General features: G+C 34.0%; 1 protein-coding gene across 1 annotated transcript; it reads right to left on the reverse strand.

Annotated features, from left to right (window-relative positions):
- Positions 1-11904: 11904 nt before the first annotated feature.
- LOC134853522 (zona pellucida sperm-binding protein 1-like) lies at positions 11905-20534 on the reverse strand. The gene is made up of 6 exons (XM_063869521.1): positions 20511-20534; positions 20263-20411; positions 19291-19452; positions 18658-18836; positions 16942-17304; positions 11905-12143 (listed from the first exon to the last, which is right to left on the reverse strand). Exons 1-6 carry the CDS (start codon positions 20532-20534, stop codon positions 11905-11907), a joined length of 1116 nt encoding a protein of 371 aa, XP_063725591.1.
- Positions 20535-22058: the final 1524 nt, after the last annotated feature.

The raw sequence follows: 22058 nt of genomic DNA on the forward strand, positions 1-22058 counted from the left end.
TATCAATGGAAATAGTTAGACCATTTTTTGAACGATGGTTTACCATTAAAAATTGGATTTTTCTTGTAGATATTTAATATTTGAGTGATTTTTTCATCTAGTTCAGTGTCAGAGTTAATTACTTGTGAAGTAGTTGTACGGATTTTGTTCACGTATTGTAATTTTAAATTTTCAGTTTTTTCCATAGTGATTTCAGCTTGTTCTAGTTTGTCTACTAGTTTTCGGAAATCTATATCAGGTTCTCGAATTGGAGATGGATGTTTTGCTCTCTTTTTTAGGGCTATTTTTCGTAGTTGTGGTGTTAGAGTCATCATTAAGAGTTCCGTCATCTTTGTGTTTTCATAATTTTGCGTAATAAGGGAGGGTGCTTTTATTATAAATGTTTCGATTCTTACTGCAAGTTGCTTAAATGTTTCATTAGGGAGTCTACGGATTTTGTTCCATGGAACTCTTTGATGTTGTTTATTTCATTCAGAGTCAATCATTTATGAAAATTCGTGTGTGAATCTTTTCCAGTCTGATTGAATGTCTATAGATGGAACGGAAAACAAATTTTAGGCTGCGCCTTCAATTGTGGTTTGGGTTACAGCTGTGCACAATTTTAATAAAGTGGCGTATTTATTGGTCCAGGTCCTATATTCAAAATCCGATTAGCTGTGACTGCATCTAAATAATCCTCTACTCAGTATTCAGGATCTGTTCCTCTAAATACCATTAGTCGTTTATTAGAAGATATAGAAGATCCAACAATAAGGTATGGATTCATAGTCATTTGTAGTGACTCTGAGGCATTTGGTATTTGAGAAAATTTCGTGAATTGTGGTTTTGTAATTTCATGTTGTTGTCTTGTTTGTCGTGTTGTTCGTTTCGTGTATCTGGCTTAAAACAATCTGGTTGATAAATAGGATCTGGTTGATCAGATTCCAATTTTTGTTTTGTTAATTTTTGCTATTATAATCTTCATATTCTGAATAATGTGGTTGATTTCTTGTAAAATGGGTATTAGCTGTATTTATATTTTATAATTAACGGGTAGTTTTCGCTACGATCCACTGTATCTCGTGGTTGATCGTTGAAATTAATGAGTAAGAGGCTTGTTTTGGTACTTTTTGATTGTAGTTTTGTGCTTGTGATTGATTTTGACTATTCATATAGTGGGGTTCTGTTAATTTGTTTTTTTTTTGTAAAAGTTGTTGTTCTAGTTATGATCCGAAAAGTTGTTTCTGTCAGACGTTTTTTGTTTATTTGTTTGCCGTGATGTCGTTACTGGTTTAAAGGCTTGATAATACATCGTGAGCATTTTGGAGTAACAGACAGTTTTACTGTGAATTGTTTAGTTGTTTGCGGAAATTCTGTATTTTTGTTTTTTGGAGTTGTAAGTGTAGGATGAATTGTTGTTGACATTGTTTCGACTTTTTCTTCATTAATGAAATGTGATGGGGTTTGAATATTTTGTTGTGCAAGGTTTCTAGTTCAATTTAAATTTTCTTGTGTATTAATTAATGTGGAGCTTAAGCTATTATTTCCTGTTCTGTCAGTGAACATTGCATTAGAGTTTCAAGGTGTTGCACCAATAGTGAGTGGAGTTATTCTAACATAGTTTTTATCAACAGAGTAGTAGTGATTGCTGTACTTCATACACCAGTTGTCATATTTATAAATGATGGATGAGACGAATCAGGATCCCAGACAATGTCTGTTTCGTCTGCTAATACAGTTTCATTGTCTGAACTTTGCGGTCGAAACTTTTTTCTTGATTGTGCTATGAAATCGATGTTGTGGACAAAATAATCATTTAAAAATCATGCTAGTATTCTTTGTAAACCATGTTTGACTTTTTGGGAAATTTCGTTACTAAAAAGGTTTTCACGGATTGTATCTAAAATTTTTGAGAAAAGATAGATTTCTTGTCTTACAGTTGAGTGTCGAGATCTTTGTGTTTTGTTAAATTCTAAATTAGATAGATAGCTATAAATAATTGAAAAAACATCATTCGTGAATGTTGATTTTGCTTTTTGAATTTTGGTGTTGTATATTTTTTATATAGTCTGTGAAAACTTTTGAGAATTCTATATCTATATCATCTGCTGGTATTTGATGTGTAGGGTCATTTGGTTGAGATGATAAGCTTTCGATTGTGATTATACCGTAATATGATCTTGTATTACATATACTTTTGAGATAGTGGTCAAGGTTTTGTCGTTTTTTTCTTATTTGAGGAAATTCTTGTTTACATGGGCTATTTCCTTTTTCAAATAAATTTACCATTAAGTTGTGACAAAAATGTACTTGTCCTCGGGCGGGATCACTTTGTGGGTGTATGAAAAATGGAAGTATCGAGTTATCATCAAAATTTTTGGTATTTTCGATCAATTTTTTAGTATTGTTGAACTGTTATTGTGTAAAATTCAATATGTTTTACTGGTTGATTCCAATTATATAGGCGTATTGGTTTGTTAATGAATGACTTCTTTTTTCTGCGTTTTCCTTTAATTGATGATGGTAATGCAGCTTTTGAGTCAGAAAATAATATTTTGTCTTCTATCCGGTTATTTTTATTTATGGAATCTTTCAAGTCGTGAAGTTCCTGTTTTGAGTTTGTTTCTGATTCTGAAAAGCGTTTCGTCTTTTTGAAAATCTTCTTTGATGATTTTTTTGTTTTGTTATTATTCTCTTTTTATCGTGTTTGCCTTTTTCACCTAATATATCCAATTGTTTGTCTGTGCGGTGTGATTACAAGATCTTATCTATCGTTTTTGATTAAGCAATTATAGGAAAAAAGTTTTATTCTACGGCGTTAGCCTGGGTCATCTTAGATTGCTGTACTTCATACACCAGTTGTCATATTAATAAATGATGGATGAGATGAATCAGGATCCCAGAAAATGTCTGTTTCGTCTGCGAATACAGTTTCATCGTCTGAACTTTGCGGTCGAAAATTTTTTCTTGATTGTGCTATGAAATCGATGTTGTGGACAAAATAATCATTTAAAAACCATGCTAGTATTCTTTGTAAATCATGTTTGACATTTTGGGAAATTTAGTTACTAAAAAGGTTTTCACGGATTGTATCTCAAATTTTTGAGAAAAGATAGATTTCTAGTCTTACAGTTGAGTGTCGAGATCTTTGTGTTTTGTTAAATTCTAAATTAGATAGATAGCTATAAATAATTGAAAAAACATCATTCGTGAATGTTGATTTTTCTTGTTGAATTTTGGTGTTATATATTTTTTATATAGTCTGTGAAAACGTTTGAGAATTCTCTATCTATATCATCTGCTGGTATTTGATGTGTAGGGTCATTTGGTTGTGATGATAAGCTTTCGATTGTGATTATACCGTAATATGATCTTGTATTACATATACCTTTGAGATAGTGGTCAAGGTTTTGTCGTTTTTTTCTTACTTGAGGAAATTCTTGTTTACATGGGCTATTTCCTTTTTCAAATAAATTTACCATTAAGTGGTGACAAAATTATACTTGTCCTCGGGCGGGATCACTTTGTGGTTGTATGAAAAATGGAAGTATCGAGTTATCATCAAAATTTTTGGTATCTTCGATCATTTTTTTAATATTGTTGAATTGTTATTGTGTAAAATTCAATATGTCTTACTGGTTGATTCCAATTATATAGGCGTGTTGGTTTGTTAATGAATGACTTCTTTTTTCTGCGTTTTCCTTTAATTGATGATGGTAATGCAGCTTTTGAGTCAGAAAAATATATTTTGTCTTCTATCCGGTTATTTTTATTTATGGAATCTTTCAAGTCGTGAAGTTCCTGTTTTGAGTTTGTTTCTGATTCTGAAATGCGTTTCGTCTTTTTGAAAATCTTCTTTGATGATTTTTTTTTGTTTTGTTATTATTCTTTTTTTGTTGTGTTTGCCTTTTTCACATAATATATCCAATTGTTTGTCTGTGCGGTGTGATTACAAGATCTTATCTATCGTTTTTGATTAAGCAGTTATAGGAAAAAAGTTCTATTCTACGGTGTTAGCCTGGGTCATCTTAGAGAAAAGGCTCGAGTGAAGTACGAGTAAACGAAGTTCTTCGCTGTCTATTTTCATTAAAAAGGTTAATTTTTTGAAAATTTCAATTAGTCTTGGGTCGTTTCCAAGGGTTGGGGAGTGAATCGACGTTTGAGGTCGTTAGAAATTTTAAAAATTTTAGTGCAACTCAAACACAGTGCAATTTTCTTTTTACTTTTTGAGCTCTTCGAGATGATTTAACTTTAGAAATCCTTTTTTTGAATTTTGTTTTTATTTCCATTTTTAATGGGCTTTCTTTTGGAAGCTGACCTTGTATAATAAACTGATTGTTCTGAAAAAAAAAATCTGCAAATTTTTCCAGCTTGTTTTCTTAAACATAGACTTTTGTTGCCCGGAAGCTTGTTGAAACATCTGAGTGGAAGCGGTCGCAATTCATTTTAAAGTTTTTCTAGTTTTTCTAGAAAACTACAAAGCTCGAATGTTGTTCCAGTTGTTGCTAAAAGAGCTTCTCGCGTTCTCGCACGGTTAGAAGAACAAATCAAAGCTTTCTTTTTTCTCAATGAACTTAATTTCCTGTTTTTGCTCCTTCTTTTTATTCCTTCTTCAATGGCGTTTCATTTGATTAATGGTGTTTTTCAAATAAATTCTGCTAAATTTTTTGTGATTGATATTATGAAAAAACGTTTGCAATTTTTTCATTTTCCTGTTAGCAGCGCTATATTTTAAGTTACCCAAATAACGTTGGGCTACTGTTTGAATGTCATGAGCTAAACCGTTCATAGTCAGTACTAATGAGTCACCTTGTATTGTTAGTTTTTATAGTGAAGAAAATGATAAAGTGCAGAAAAATACGAAACATGCCTTCTGATCAAGTTTGTTGATGTTTCCGCAGTTTACTTTTGAGCTAGCATATTAAATATATTTTTTCCGCTTCTCTTAGATGAAAGGCTTCAAATTGAACTCTATCAATATTTTTGACAAGTTTCTGTCGAGTGTGTATCAAGTTTTTATTAAACCTATTCGTTTAAAACAAACTGACAGTTGGAGCCAACAACTTTATGTGTCTCTCAAAACCTCTGTTGTTTTTCTAGAGGTATAAACTATCATGCCTTGAATAGTGCAGCCTAATTGTTGATAAAATTTTTTGAATTTTTGTTGCGGCCTCTGAAGCTTCAATTGTTTTTTGTTGAGAGTGAGACTTTATTTGTTACCAGTTTCATTGGTTTAAGGTTCTGAGCAGTTTGAGATCCTAGTGTCTTCATAGCTTCTCAAGAAAAATGCTTTGAGAATAAGTCTGTTTATTAGACACAACTCTTAAAACGCAAAAACTCTATGGAAGCCATGTTTAAGCAATTAGAGACCAATGGTTAACAAAAGACGCCAGGGACAACGTTTAAGCGCAAAACTTCAATGTGCTAGATGTCGTTTTTAATCCAAAAGGTGGATAAATTTTAACTTAAGGTCTGTATCTAAGTCAAATTCAAACGTCTAGACAATTAACCTAAAGTTTTGATTGCAAGGCGAGGAGGGGCAGGTCATGGCAAGGCACAGAAGGACAAGGCAAGGCAGCGCAGCGCACGGGAAGGAGGGACAGCGAAAGGCACGGAGGACAACACAGCGCAATGCAAGGAGGGGACAGGGCAGTGTAAAGCAGGGCAGCGCAAGGCAGGGTAGCTCAGAGTAAGAAGGGGCAGGTCAGCACATGATGAAGTGGGCAGCGCAAGGCACGGCATGGCATGGCGGGGCAACGCAGAGCAAGTAATGCAATGCAAGGCAAGGCATGACTGTTCCAGAAGCCTCTTCAATCTGTGGTCTGATTAATATTCGCCAGAAGTTTTTTTATGTCAAGGCCATATGTCTATACAGATTGTATAGAAGTTTTGACAAAGTTTGTAATGATTACCTTTGTAGATTACTAGTTCATCAAAAAATCAAACCCATGGTTGCATGCTAACGGAGGTGTATTTCAGGATTGCAATTCCGATGCCGAAATTTTACTTTCCGAAATCTTGTAGAAATCTGGACAATTCCAAAATCTGGACAATTTCACGAAACTTTAAAAAGATCAGCAAAATTCGAAGAAAAATTGAATATTTAAAATCAATTTTGTGACCGTGATTGGCTGATTACGGGGCTGTAATTTGGAGTGTCGATTCTAGTGCTCAAATTTCATTTCTAATGCCCAAAAATATAGAGGATTTCATTAAACTTTCAAAGTTTCCAAAGAATTCAAAAAAATTCAAAAATCACTTTAAATTCAACAATTTTTAGACGTGAATGAATAAAAAAAAACGGTGGTGTAGCTTAGGGTTACGAATGCATTGCTTCAGTAGCTTGAAATACATCAGGGTTGTTAATCTGAAGCATACTTTAAAATTTTTATGGCCCAATCGGTTTAGTAAAAAAAGCTTGCTTTTTTGCTGATTGATTCAAGCAAGAAAAAAAGAGAAAAACATTTCATATAATTTTGCTCATGCGGTAAATATGCTTAAAAACTATTTTTTTTTGGGCCAAATATTAATTAATTAATTCAAAGTTCTGAAAGCTTGAATGGCTTGCTTTGAAAAACATCACTGTTGTGTCAATTGATTTCTGGTATTTCAAAGTTTCTTAGCATGCTGAGATAATTTTTACCTTTCGCCAGTCACACGAAATAAATAAAAAAAATTAAGTTTTATCGCTTTCTGAGAAAAGCTTTAACTCGATGAAAGTCGATTCACTATGAAATTGGACTATTACTTCGAAAAAACCATCTTTCTTACACCACAGATTCTGTTCCAGTTTTTGAGTCCATCAGTGTATAAAAAAACTATAATATAGCATGCAATGAGCTTTTTTACAAAAAATTTTTTCCAGATTGATTTTTACAGAAACAAATACAAACTTTTGCAATACATTTGATCCACTAGTGGACAAAATTAAGCGCAAGTTTTGGATTTTAATCTGGAAAATGCCTGTTTTCAAAATTCATTTTGGACAACTTTCCCTTCGAAATTCATTAAAGTTTTTACAATGAGCGAGAGCAAGGGATCAAAGCTACCATCTATGAGAGTATCAACATTTGATTTCAAGGACTTACCAATGTAATCCGGGTCTGAAAATGCCAATTTTCCTCATCTGCACTAAGTTTTGCATCGTAGTGATTTCTTTCTCGAATGAGCGGAGTAAAAAAAATTGTTCACGCAACGTGAAACCTTCTCAGCGCGAAATGGAAACAACCAGAGTGAGAAATTTACTAAACTCAGAGGTTTTTTTTTTTTATTCACGCGAAGTAAAAAAATTTAATGCAGATGAGGAAAACTGGATTTGCAGACCCGGATTACATTAGTAAGTCACTGAAACCAAATTTTAATACTTTCATAGATGATAGCTCTGACCATTTGCTCTCGGTCAATCTAAAATTTTTAACTGAATTTCAAAGGAAATGTTGTTCAAAATGTTCATTGAAAACAGGCTTTTTACAGAGTATAATCCTGACTTTGCGCTAAATTTTGTCCACTAGTGTACTTTTTGAGGGTAGCTCAGTTCATTCGCCCTCGCCTGATAAAGAAAAAATTGGTTAATTTTCTAAGTAAATATTAATTCTGAGTGTTTCTTCCAAACAAGCGTTTCAGTGATTAAAAACCTCGTAAATTAATTAACATTAATTAACTTCAATCAGTTTACAGTAGTGAATAAAATTACTGGATGTATAAAGTAAAAGCTATTTTCGATGGTCCATTTGCAACATTTTCATTAAAAAATTTCATTTTTTTTTGCATTGGTTGAAACGAATTGACCAAAACTTCATTTAGAAATAATTTTAGTTGAAATTTTACTTAAACATTTTTTGGTTTCGAATCATCTTTTGTTTTGTTTTTAGTTGGTGTAAAAATATCAAAAAGTTATTTTTATTTAACACGTTTTCTTGTGTAGTTGCATCATAACAAAAAAACAATTTAACATATTTCGTTTGCGTTTGAAAAGAAGTTTTTACTCTGTCGGCAACTAAACTTCAATTTTTTGGATTGACATTGGATATTAGTCAAAAAAAGTTGCCCAAATTTTACAAAAAAACGGTTCTTGATGTTATAGACCGCTAAAAAATCAAAAAATGTCGAAGAAGAAGTTATGGACAATTTTTGTCACCTAAATTTCACTCTGTTATAGACAATACAAAAAATCTTTTTGGGGGATGAAAGTCGATTCTGGCTCCACAGCAATAATGGTCGGACAAATTTAAATGATTAACAAAATCCCGATACCAGGAAATGAATGCAATGTAAATTGATTGTTGGAAAAAACAGGACCCATGGTGTGGAACGGAAATACTGAAAGTTTACAAACCAATTTATTTTCGTTGAACGAAGTTTGCACAACGAGCGGTACTTAACGAAAGTTAGGGACTCGAAGTCGTGCAATTTATGCGAACCCTGTAATTTGGATTTTTCAACAAGGTAATGTAATTATGCAACTTCCCGAGCTAATTGAAGAATATTTGCGAAGAAAAGAGGTAAAGTTTATCCATGGACTCCTGACTTACTGGATTTATCACCTTTTGAGCTTGTTTTGAATAATTTATGACCAGTTCCAAAAAATGTTGACGAACTAAAATCGGCATTTCAATATATAGGTTGTCATTTCCTCAAAAACCTCAGTTGATTCAATGCTTAGTCGAACTTATGCTTGCAGACGCTCATTGGGGCATCCTACACGCTAAGTTATTTGGTTACATCGCTTTTTCTGTCCAGTTACTTAGGATTGCAAAACAGTTTTCACATAAACCCTTTGCATCATCTTAAGTATCATTTATGAAAGTGCCAACTTTTTGTTTTAACCTTTAACTTTTTTTTGTTCTGAAAAATGCCAGTTGCTACCCGTAAAAAACGTTCTCTGCGGAAATAAATTTTAAAACCCAGCTCAGTTTAACAAAGTTGTCACACTGAACAATCTTTCCACTTCGCTTATTCGACCAAGTAATTACAGCCGAGGAAAAACTTTTACATAATTGAAAAACGGATTCTTCTTAGAGGGTGTCTGCAATCATTTGCTACTATGATCAGTAGCGGATTTAAGGGGGTGTAGGCAGACGCCCCCAACCCCACTCTCAGGGGTTCGACCCCCAGCCGAACCAAAGGGTCTCCCTTTGTACTATTTTGAGATATCCATTTTTGGCTGACGGACCCTATAACTTTTGTTAAAAAGCATCCGGCGCCATTATATACTAACTTTGAAGAGGGAGCGCTCGCCAAAAAAACGCGATTTTTTGGTCAAAAATTTCTTAAAAGTGCTAAAAACGCTTTTTTTGGCCTGTTTTTTTTCGAAAGCTTGCATGCAGTGCAGAAAATTTGGTCAAAAAGGGGTATTTATAGTGAATTGGGAGAGCTCAGAAAATCAATATGATGTCAACCTAAAAAAAAGTTCGACAAAATTTTCGAAATTTTTCTAAAAATCCCCTCTCGCGAAAATCCTAGATTCGCCCCTGGTCACGAATGAAGAGAATAGTTTTGTTTTTTTTCCACGAAAACGACTACTTTTCAAGATGTAGCCAGTTCTAAAACAACTCGTTTCATCAAAAACGAAACTTTAGTCTGGTGCTCTCAAGCAGCTCTCAAAAATCAATAATGCACAAACTCATATTGATGGGGCACTATTAATGGAAATTCAGAATTGGGCCATTTATGTTCAATTTTAGCGGAGTTCTTTTCAGATCAATTTCTTTACAAGCTAAAGGCTATTGCTGAGAAGCATCAATACACTAATAATTGCTGAGCTAACGAGCAATTCTGAGATATTTCAACACTTTTAAGCAATATTTTTCTACGTATTTTTTAGATGTCATTGGATTCCCGGGTTGACGTTCATATAAGAAAAATGCATATCATAAAATTTTATTTATGGAGTCCATGGAACAGATGCTCACTCTACAATTACTATCAAAGAAAAATGTTTGATAAGAGTTTTTCAATTAATTTTTTTAAAACTTTAGCAAATGGATTTAAAATTCAAAATTCAATTAATACAAATTTGTGTCTTTTTTTACAAGACAGAAAAGTTGACTCCAAAAATAATATTAAAAAAACAGTTTATCATACAATTTTACTATTTGAAAGTTTTATGTTATGCATTTTTCCATAGAAAACAAATGAAAGCATTCCCGCATTCAAGTTCAGGCGTAAGCAATCGATTTTAACGGATTATTATGATAATTTTTTGACAATTATAATTGATTATAATTACCAAAATTAAGTGTTTAAAGGATATAAAATCGAATATAATCGTAATATTTTCCAATAGATTTTTTAATATAATAGTAAAATTTTCTAACCAATCATGATCGATTATAATTTGTTACAATTCATACAAAAAACATTTGAATTCATCTTTATTCGATTATGATCTCTTATTTTGTCAAAATTTTGTAATACCAAAAGCACAATTTAATTTTATCTCCTGGTTTGTTTTTCTGTCAATAACAAAATCTCTGAAAACGAGATCTTTTGTCACACTTTGGCTTATCTGAGTTTTACCAAAGAACAAAAGTTTCATAGGGATCCTTTCCTATTAGTTGAAAGGTTTCCACGGCATGCGAAAAAAATACATTTCCGAGTAAATCATAAACTAAAGCAATGTGCTGTTATTTTGGTGGCTAAAAAAAACTTAAATTGTGCATCCTGAACCAACTTCAATCACAAATAAACAAATTAGAAACCTACAATTTGAATTAATTTGAAAACGCTTAAAGCATTTCTCTCATTTTTCACATAAGCCAACGTCTACGAAAAGCATAAAATATAAGCAATTCGGATGCAAGGTCGGAAACAAAATGGGCAAACAAAAGGGGTTATAATCGATTATAATCGAATATCATGAGTTTTTTGTGCACAACTTATGAATTAGAAATAATAATCGATTATTATTGTATCAAAAAATAGATGGATCAATACTCGACTACAAATAGTTAAAATAATTTATAATTGATTTTAATTGGATTTCAAGTTTAGCTCACAATATCTCTCAAAAAAGATTTTGAGCCCTCAGAAAAAGACTTTACGGAAAAAATGATAACGAAATTTGATGTTTTTTGTCTATAATGACGACAAGGCTATTTTTTATACAAAAATTGAAAAGTCACATATGTAGAGACAAATAAAATGTTTCTTTTATTTGTTAAGATACGCTTTGATCTGAAAGAAAACAGGCAACTTTTCTTAACCACAGAACCTTTCTAAATAGAAACATTATAGCCATATACAAAAGTTACGTTTTTTATTTATAATTGTGTGAAAATCTAATTTTCAATTCTTATGGCAGTTATCATCAAATACAGTTTATCTGCGTGGTAACTACCACTAATACTCTGGGTATTCTGATATTAAAAACCCCTTAGCGTAATTTTGGAGAAACCACAAAAGTTCAATTAGAAATTATTTTTTTTTGCGATTTTAATTTATGGAAAAAAGTTTATCATACTATTTCATGGTATAAAAAAATGATTAAGCTATTTTTATAAAACTTTTGAGACAAAATTTATGGCACAAAACTTCATATTTAAATCCAGAGCGTCGAAAAAAATTATTATTACGAAGTTTCATTGAATGCGAGAATGATAGTTTTGCTAATTCCCTACAGTTTTTTTCTTTGACAAGGTATAAAACTATATGACAAATGTTTTCTTCATAGTTTGAAATTTTAGGACTATCATTTTTTGTCTTTACGTTTCAGAATTAAGGGTTGGGTGAGCAAAGTAGTTGCCTTGCATTATTTCAAGAGCTGATATTTACATACTGCTTAAAGCCGAAAACAGCTTCTTCATCTAAACGAGAAGCTGAAAGCGTAAGTTTCTATCAAATTCAGAGAAACCTGACATGATTCTTAGTCACTTCTTAGATAATATATAGTTTTTTGGCAAATAATGTTTATATTACAAATATTAATCAGTCAATTGTATCTGACATGCCAATAGTCAATGGTACAAAGCATCTTGGGGTGATGAGAACCACAGCTAGAGCCAGAACTAACGCAAACATGCTCGCACAAAGACAGACGGCGACAACTACCAAGACAGAGTGGATTGGCTTCACTCCTCGATCCCAGTCTGTGACGTCATTTGGACCGTATCGACCTTGGAACGGATCCGAGTTGCCATTGGCCTGATCGATAACTAAGATATCGTCTGAAACAAAAATTAGCTAATTAGCAACTCTATCAGGTTAGTGTTACCCCCACTGAAGTTTCATTAGAAATAGTCGATTATAATGGATTTTAATTATATTTTGAATCAATATTTTGAAAGCTTTTAAATTTTTTTCAAAATCCATTAGAATGATCAAGAGCGGATCTAGGATTTGCTCGAGGAGGAAGGGACGAGTTTTCAAAAAAAATTTAGGGCGACCAAATTTAGTTTTTGAGCTCTCTCAGATCACTATAAAGACCTTATTTTGACCAAATTTTCTGCGCCGAGGCAATTTTTTCAAAAAACAGGAGCAGGCCAATTGAAACGTTTTCCAGTATTTTTTAGAAAGTTTTGATACAAAAAAAATTGCTTTCTTTTGCGCAAACACCCCCCCCCCCCCCCAAAAAGAAAATATTGGTGAACTAGAAAATTCTAGATTCAGTCAACCAAAAAAGTTCATCTAAATATAGTAGATACAGAGGGGGGACCCTTCGGGTCGACAAAACTTCGAATCCTTGAGGAGGAGGGGGCGTCAGCTCCTTCCACTCTCCCTAATTCCGCTACTTTTTCCATCTGGGTTCGTATCTCTTTTTTTTCAACGAGGAGCTCAAAAATGACCATTTTTTTAATGTATCAAGAGCAGATCAATAGTGCTATAAACGGTGTCAGGACAAAAGATACCATATCAAAAGCTCCCATGACAAAAGATACCATACCAAAAGATCCCTTGTATAAAAATCGCCCATACCATAAAATCCCATGCCAATTAAAAAGATCCCATGAATTATGAACAAAAATCATGGTCAAAGTGTAAGCAGAAATAAATCTAGAGTAATGATACCTCAATTAGGTTCGCGCTATTGAAAAACAATGCAAATTTAAGATAACTTAATTTAAACTGGACTCATTTTTGGGATTAACATAGTGCCAACATGTGTTTAATTTAGTGTTAATATGGCATTGAATTAGAACAACTTAATTGAAAATGTATACACTCTGCATTCATTATCTCCCTCTTTAACTCATTGATAAGTCAAAAATGAATTCTTTTACTTGGGGAACCTCACAAAAAGGCCAAACTCTGATTATTCTTGATGGCCATGAATTTCAAAAGAAACGCGATACGAAGACAACGACACACTGGCGCTGCAGCAAATGGAGATCGTATAAATGCCCGAAAACTTTAATCACTTCTGGGAGCGATATAATCTCACAGAGCAACGAGCATAGTCATGAGCTCAACGCAGGACGCTCAGAAGCTCGGCAACTAGTTCAACAAATGAAGGAGACAGTTAGGAGTCAATTAAATCCAGTAAACAGCCAGATAATCGCAGCTAGTTTGCAATTGGTGCAGGACGAAAAAGCAACCCAACTGTCTTTGCCCTCCCGGTCGGCGCTAACGCGAACTTTAAACAGAAGTAAAGAAACAACATCCCTGCCCACTATTGCCACAGATGACCGCCATTTCGAAATACCTGATCGTTTTCTGCAATTTTGTCTTTTTGATAGCGGAAAACAAGATACGGAACGCATATTAATTTTTGGCGACATTGAGAACCTCAATGCACTTAAATTGTACAACAAAACCTGGCTTGTAGACGGTACTTTCAAAATTTGCCCCAGTCAATTTTACCAGCTGTACACTGTACACATCCAGATTGGCGGGTTTTATCCACCTTGCGTCTACGCTCTGCTTAGCAATAAGCGCTTATCAACCTATAACAAATTCCTAACCGCACTCAAATCGCTTATCGGTGACGTAACCCCGGAAAGATTTTTGATCGACTTTGAAATTGCGGCTCTGAGTGCTTTTACCTCTCATTACGAAACTGACATTAAGGGATGCTATTTTCACCTCTGTCAGAGCTTTATGCGAAAAATATCCGAATTGGGCCTTAAAAAGACGTACGAATCAAACAGCGAGCTAGTTTTAGCGCTGAATATGATTCCTGCGCTTAGTTTTGTTCCGGAGTCAAAAGTGGAAATCGGGTTCGACCTAGTCATTGAGGAAATATGCAGTGTGGCAACCAAACTAGATATTTCACAAAACGATCTCGAAAAATTAGACGAGCTCACTGCTTATTTCCAAAAAACGTACATTAGAGGGGATTTGATTGGCCGAAAAACACTTTTTCCTATTTCTCTTTGGAACCATTATCAAAATGCTGTGTGTGGTCTAGCCCGAACCACAAATGCAGTTGAAGGGTGGCATCTAGGTGTGACCGCTTTGTTTCAAGGCAGCCATCCTTCAATACATACGTTTCTCGAAAAAATTCAACTGGATTCCTACAATCAAAAGTTCAACATTTTGAAGGCATCCAGCGGCATTATCAACTTATCCCGGAAGAAGTACCGTGATCTGAATGAAAAAGTTCAACAGATAACAAGTTCATACACAGACTCTAACTTATTGTCTTATATCCGTTCACTTGCCCATTTAACTTATTAAATTTTGTTATAGTTTTTGCCTAATTTTTCTTAAATTTAAAATTTTTTGATCAACTTTTTTATAGACGTCTCCTTGCACCCTCCCGGAGAACGCCGAAACGCAATACTACGACTCGCATTCGAAAATGCTGTCTCTAGCAATTTGATCCCAGAGCAATTGCTCTGATTTACGGGAGGCTAGGTTGGGGGCAGGGGCCTGACGGCCCTTTGAGTATTGCGCCTAGCGAAAAAAAGTTGATCAAATTTGAGAATTGATATTTTTTATCAAATAGAATGGCAAGTGATTCGTAATGAAAATGATATCAAAGCTTTAGAATTTTGCAAAAACTTAATTTCAATTTTGTACCGACTTGAATTGTCTGGAAAATCAGGCCATTTTTAGCAAAGTTGGTTTTGATTAATTGGCAATCCTTTTCAAGTTCATTTATAGTCTAAGCTGTTTTGAAGTTTGAGTTTCATTTTAAAGGCCAAGTGATTAGCAAGGTCATTTATGTTCGAAATTTGTGCAGCAAAATTTTTGCCGTTTCTTTGATTTTAACCGCCGCTTTGTTTTTGCTTTGATCGATTTACCGCTTTATTTTCAATTCTCAGGTTCTTTGTTATTTTATTATGGTATCTTATGTCGTGGGCGATTTTAGAACGAGGTATCTTTTGGAATGGTATCTTATAGACTGGGATCTTCTCGTTTGGGATCTTAAGGTAAGGGATCTTTTGTCATGTAACCCTATAAACCTAGCCAGAAGACAGTTAGAAAAGAGTCATTCAAGAACGCAAGTAATCAGAAAAAACTGGCTTAAATTTCGCACAAAAAAGTTATGACCTCAAAACTGTTTGAATTTCAAGAACAATTTTACTGACACTTTTTTGTTTAAATTATCCTAATTTGAGAATATTGGATCAATTGGTAAATTTTTATATCGCAAGAAAATTCGAAAATTAAAATCTTTTTTCGAAAATAGAAACCGATCACGTTTTTCGTGAGTTTCACATTTAAAACCGTAAAAAATCCAAACCGCGAACAATCAAATTTGACAGTGAACAAACTTTAAGACTTCTCCCTGAAAAAAAGACTACATAAGAGTTATCAATACGTTCGTGACTGACTCTTAAAAAACGCAAGGCCAATTGATTATGAACTACAAATGGTTTCAAAACAATTATTCAAAAATTAAAACAAAACCTATGGAAAAAAAGTCAGATTCTCAAACTCATTAGAAATATAGCTTTTCAGAATTTTTAAATTTTCTTCTAAGAATCATAATGTTCACTTGCAGGTCTAGAATTCTCTCGAAGTGGGGGGTGGTTTACTTTTTTAGATCAACTAAATCAATTTTTTGAGCTTTCGCAAAACACTAAAAGAGTCCTTTGCTAAAACTTTATGTGCATGAACTACTGTGAGAAAAAAAAACCATTTTTTGTGCACTTTTTAGAAGAATCTGTTATTAAAAAAACGCATTTGTTTGGCGCGCGCTTGCCCCTTTAATTTTCATATTCGTTGGCGCCAAAAGTTTTCAGGGTCTGCTATCCGAGAATTGATGCCATAAAATAGTCGCAACAGGGGGACCTTTGGGTTGTTAGATGATCGAATCCCTGAAGCAAAGGCCCACCTCTCACTCCTAAGTTGCGAAAAATATTATTTGTAAGTAATTTCCGAGTAGCGGGTTTTAAAAATAGCTACATTTTATCAACATTTTCTAATTATGATATATTTATCTTTGTGGATTTTCCAGTCGTTTTTGAAATGACAGTTGAAAATTGAATGCGGTCAACTTACTTTTTTAAACTAAAACGACTGATCGGACTTGGCACACACTCTATCTATGCTGGCCACGGATGCTTTTTCTCAAAATTTCACCCTCCAAAAACCACAGACACTGTATAGGCAAAACAACCCATCCATCCCGAGCACTTTTTCTCCTTCGATGGGCGTGGTTTTTTGGGTTCCGGTTTTGGTGGTAACTTTTGTTGAGGTGCTTTTGGGTTTGATTGTGCATCTTCGGTGCTTTGAGAATCATGATTGTGATTGTGCGAATTTGGACCATAAACTAAAACAAAACAAAACAAAAAGATGATTGAGAAACACTAAATAGTTATTTCAACCGTTGAGGTTTTTAACAGCTCATATTTTTTTTCATTTCGCGCATGCATAAATTTTCAGAAACTTGATAGTATCCTATAAGATAATATTAAATTTCTGTTAAAAATTCAGTTTATTTTTGTATTAGAAGAGGGTTAATTTTTTCAAGGCTTATATCACACTGTATTTTGTGGGCATTAAGTCAACTAAATATTTGATCGATATATTTAAATTGAGATTGAGATTAATTTTGATGATTTCCTGTGAACTTACTCGGCCGTATGTTGCTGTCTTTTGGTACAAACACCATCGCTCCTCTTTGACTCACGATTACTCTCTCGTATTGCCCGGCTGACAAACCACTCTGCAAATAGGCCGACTTCTCAACACGAGAGCCACTCGGCGATTTCTGCTGCTGTTGTTGCTGTCGTCGTGAACGAATGGCAGACGAAGCAGAATCGGTTTTGATTAGCGAGTTTCTTGTCGTTTTTGAAGGTTCTTTTACATCAGTTGTTTTTGGAGTTGTTTTTGCTAAGATTGTCGTTTTGTTGATCAAAATGTTGTGATTTTGGAGCTCGTAGTTGTTTAACGTGTTTATGGTAGCTATCTGTCGCTTATATCTACGCGGACATATGGCTGAAAAAAAAAGAAATACATAAAATTAAATTGACAAGACATACCTAAATTGGATTTTTTTATTGCTCCGACCAACTGAGAAATGGGGAGGAACTTTGTTTTCGGGTGTAGTTTAGTTTTTTCTTGTTTTGTTTTCCACGCGAAATCAGCTACCACAAATACGCACCGGAGTGAGTTGAGTGATATATCACATTGAAGCCCTTTCAGTCGTTATTAGAAAGAAAAACAAAGTTTCTAAAAAGATTTCCCGGTGTCGAGAAAAACCGGTTTGAAAGTTTTGGTTTTTCGTTTAGTTTCAAGCGAGTAAAAAATTTTGTCAATCTTTTGAAATTTTGTCAACCTTTTTTTAGTTCGACGAAATTGGTTTTTTAAGTGACCAAATTTTAACCAAAAAATCGTCTTTTTGGCCGCGAGCTCTCCCCTCGAAAATAGTTATATATTGGTGACGAAGGCGCCTTTGAAAAAATTTTAAGGCCCATCAGCCAAAAAATGATATGTCAAAATAGTACAAAGGGGGAACTTTTGAGTAGGCCGGGAGTCGAATCCCTGAGGAGGGGAGGGGGCGTCCGATAAATCCGCCCCTGTCCTAAATCCGCCCCTGCTTACATTAATAGCTTCAAAGCTTATTATAGCTTAATTTAAGCCGTAAAATTTTAATTTTACTCAAGTAAAGTAAGTTTTTTTTAAGTATTTTGGCGCCTTTTAGGAGTCAAAACTTCAAAAATTCAACTTCAAAAAAATTTTTGAAATTTTTTTCTAGTAATTTTTCTTAAAAAAAACTGTTTTCCATTTTGCTTATTGTACTATGATTGTCGAATCGCTACTTTTGTGTTAAGCGCTAGTTTTTCGTTCAGATTTTTTTATCACACCACGCAGAAAAAACGACACTAACTTGAAAAAAAAATTTGTTTGTTGTATTCTTAGGACTGTATTGAGAATATTTTGTGCTAAAAAAAATAAAATTGTATAAAAGCCAGCCTCAATTGAAATAATCTTAATTGTTGACATGATCTTAATCTTTAATTTATATCAAACAGCATGTGTTCTTTGACCTCCGGGTTAAATAAGCAATATTACATATATGTCAAAAAAACTTTCTATAATTTTGTGATTTTTTTTTCACAAGCTGATTAACCGAGCTGACTTACAAGTTGATCGCTATTTTAAAAATACCTTATTTTTGATTACCTTTCTAAGAAAGTTCAAATCACCGCGAGCTAATATTTGCTTCAATTTTTACAAAATGAACCCAAAACCTTAATTTACATGCATTTAATTATTTCAAACTTGGTATCCTCAAATTCATTATCGTATAAAAGGAAAGACTAAATAAGTGAACTGAATTTAGCCTACATGGCACTGAGCAGACTTGGTTTGTGTTTGTCTTGTCATCTCCAGCACAGGAGAACACCTCGCAGTGGATGTAGACAACTGCAGTCTGGTCCACCATGAACTGGAAGGCCTGGAAAGAGAACCGGTCCAGGTGGGGGTCGTCACTCGGAAGGCGGATGAAGGTGGGGTCCTCGGGACACCTAGAAAGTTAAAAACACAATTAGAGTTTGTAGAGAGAAAAGCGGCAGTGGGTTAACACTGCTTTTCAGTCGAGAATTCCTAGGTCAAAGAAGAATCTCTGAAGCCGTATTTCGGATCCCAATTTCTTGAAACAATTCGTAAAAAACCGAAAATAAGTAAAAAATTTAATTGAGCGGAATAAATTCTCTAGGTTTCTAATTCAGTAAATAGCTAATGACCAAATTATCTTAAACTCAACATTGCTGAAAAAATCTTTAGGTAAAAAAGTCCCAAAGAGCAGGTTCAGTCACACCAAAAATATATGACAGCTATGTTTTCTATGTGATAATGCCAAAGATTTCGGCTCAAAAAATCAAAAATTTAACAGATAACGATGTCAAGTTATTTATTATCTATTTTATTTACCAGTAGTTACAATTGTGTTTACAAAGACTTAAGGAGCATAACAAGTACCCATCTCTCTGCAGGTAGTATCTCTCTGGATCCAGAGGTGAGTTGGTCTTGCTGGCCCAGCATGTCCTGGCTAACACTTTCAACCCCAGTTGTTGGGTCTTTAGGGCAGCCCCGAAATATAGATCGTCTCCTATGGTCACAACCACCGGATAGTCTTGCTCCCTACAGAAAAAAAAACGATAAACAAAGTTCATGCAGTTTCGTAATGCAGTTGTAGTGTTTCAGATTTTTTGGCGATTTTGAAACATATTATTGTCTTTTGTAGTCTAATAGTTTGGAGTAATTTTTGCAGAAGTTCTCCCGCGGATGCCAACGTCCTCCTCTACATCTCGACCTTCTCAGTTCGACTCTTTTGGTAAAAATAAAATCTAGGTTCCACAAACCAAGCCCCAATAAAATTATAAAAGGGCCCCGGGCGCTTCTATATACTAATTGGACGGGAGAACCGCATTTTTTTCTTAAAAACTTTCTAAAGTGTAAAACTTTCCAAATTTTCCAAAAAATATGTAAAGGAGATTTTCTGAAAGGGTTAAATAAGATCTGCGAGTGTAAATACGTACCTAAGAATCTGAACAATCATTGATTTTGACTCTAATTAAGGTCAGATTTGAAAACTGAGATATTTTGACCCTGAAAAAAGGAGTTTACAAAAAGTGTCAGAAATTTTATACAAGGCAAGAAATTCCGACGTTATTTTTTATATAGGTTTCAAGATTTTAAAATTTTGTTCATTACATATTGCGACAAAGCAAGTCTCATTATTGCTAGAATTTAAAACATCAATTTTTGAGATTGGCAAAAGGGAGAGATTTGTTACTAGGTACAAAATGAACATATGCTTTACTATTGAATATAATCATTATAGGGATGGCAATTCGTTATTAAATACCAAGGGGGAGAAATATTTAAAGTAATCCGCAAAAAAAAGTTAAAAAAGTCATGGAATCTCTTCTCTCATCATGAACTACTTGCCTGAAGTAGTGACTGAACACTCCTGACTTGTAGAGTCTGAGACTGTACTGGTAGTAGTTGAAGCCAGTCGCATTCAGAGGCACCTCCTGCACTGCTCTGAAGAAGGCTGTCACATACCCTCTCGCGTCAAACGAACAGAAGGCCGTGATCTGCAATTGTATGAAAGATTCGTGAAAGACTCGTCAACAGAAAACTCTCGTTCAATTCCGACCGGTTAGCTTCAACAGCAATTTAAGACGCATGTTAACAACACGTTGATTCCAGTTTGTCATTCATAATCTAGATTTTCTTCGAAAAATTTTAAAAACTTTGAGAAATGTTTCAAATAAAGACAAAACAAAATTTAGTTTTTTTTCTCATATGAATATGTTAACAATTATGTTTTCACATCTGAATAAGTCAAAAGGATAAAGACCCTCTGATTGGTTTGGGCACTTACCTCAAAAAATGCCCTGACCGTCCCCTCCCAAATCCACCGCGGCACAAACCGGTTTTTTGTAATAAGTATTATATGAGTTGCACAAGGTTCTCACCTGAATACAAAAACTTTCTGAAACAGGTCAAATCACTTGGTTTTGTGTAGAAGTTGATCGTATTATGCACACCAAAAGGATATTATTTATAAACTAAGCCTTGAGCTCATCAAACATTATCTCATCAAATATTTTTTTAATTTTCAATTTTGGTGAAATAGAGGAAAGGAGATTTTTTGATTTTTTTCTGTATCTACTAGCCTGGAATTGACTGTCCCGTGTGATGGCCAGTTCGCCCTCTCGACTGATAATGTTTGTCTTGCCATATTCAGATTTCTTGTTCACAGTTTGCTTGTAGAGCACTTCCTCGCCTGAAATTTGGACCTTTTTTGGAGACAACGTAGAACTTGAGATAACTTGTTTTACTGAAACTAGTTTTTTCGCATTTTGTATTTTATAAACTTGGGTATAAAAAATAGACCTCATCGTAACAGAGTAAAGCCCTGAATATTCCGACTACCCCTTCAATGTCTTTGGAGTCATTTCCAGTTGAAACATTGATGATTGTTCAAAAAAGGAAAAAAACTGATTTTTTTTGTTTTTTTTAATCATCCACCTGTACGATACCTGTACGCAGATTAGATCCTTCGATATGGTTAATATAAACATCTCTATGTGTTTTTCTACATTAACTACGATTTTTGAAATTCTCGCCAAAATAAGATCGAACTCAAAACCAGTTTGAAATTTTTCGAAAAATTCGATAATTGGCACGATTTTGAAGTTGTGAATTGGGTACCAAAAATCCGGCGTCAAAATAAGCATTTTTAGATTGTTTCACTGCATTAGGTTGTTCGACTCGTTGCTGGAAAAGCATTTTGCCAGTTTTTTTTCCATTAATTTTGGCGGTGAACTGGGGGAGGGGATAAACGGGGGGCAGTAGAGGCGGATGCCGCACATTGGGGGTGTGGAAAGGGGGAGGGGGGTATACACGGTTATGATCATGTTTCATATTTGGGTCCTAGTTTTTAGTTTTGCAGAACGCTGCAAGAAAATGGAATAAACATTTCACATTTACAAAAATTAATTAAATCGTTTTCATGGATTTTATGGACAAAAAACAATTGATTATTTTGATACCAAAAATGGATTATATTCGAGTATATGGGTTGTGGTAGATTTTTGAACAATGAATAAAATTAATTAAATAAAATCCCTTAAAAGACTTTTCTCACAGTTAAATTGGTCATGACAATTGATTATATTTTTCATTTTTTTTTGCCAATATAATCCATTCAAATCGATAGCTTCTCACGAAACTCT

Source organism: Symsagittifera roscoffensis, chromosome 8, assembly GCF_963678635.1.
Source record: "Symsagittifera roscoffensis chromosome 8, txSymRosc1.1, whole genome shotgun sequence".
Taxonomy (NCBI): Eukaryota; Metazoa; Xenacoelomorpha; order Acoela; family Convolutidae; genus Symsagittifera; species Symsagittifera roscoffensis.

Coding starts and splice junctions, on each gene's coding strand:
- LOC134853522 (XM_063869521.1), bottom strand. CDS start 20,534: ATGACAAACTGGAATCAACGTGTT. Junction 20,412..20,510: donor CAAACTGGAATCAACGTGTT/GTTAACATGCGT, acceptor ATACAATTGCAG/ATCACGGCCTTCTGTTCGTT. Junction 19,453..20,262: donor GTGTTCAGTCACTACTTCAG/GCAAGTAGTTCA, acceptor TTTTTTCTGTAG/GGAGCAAGACTATCCGGTGG.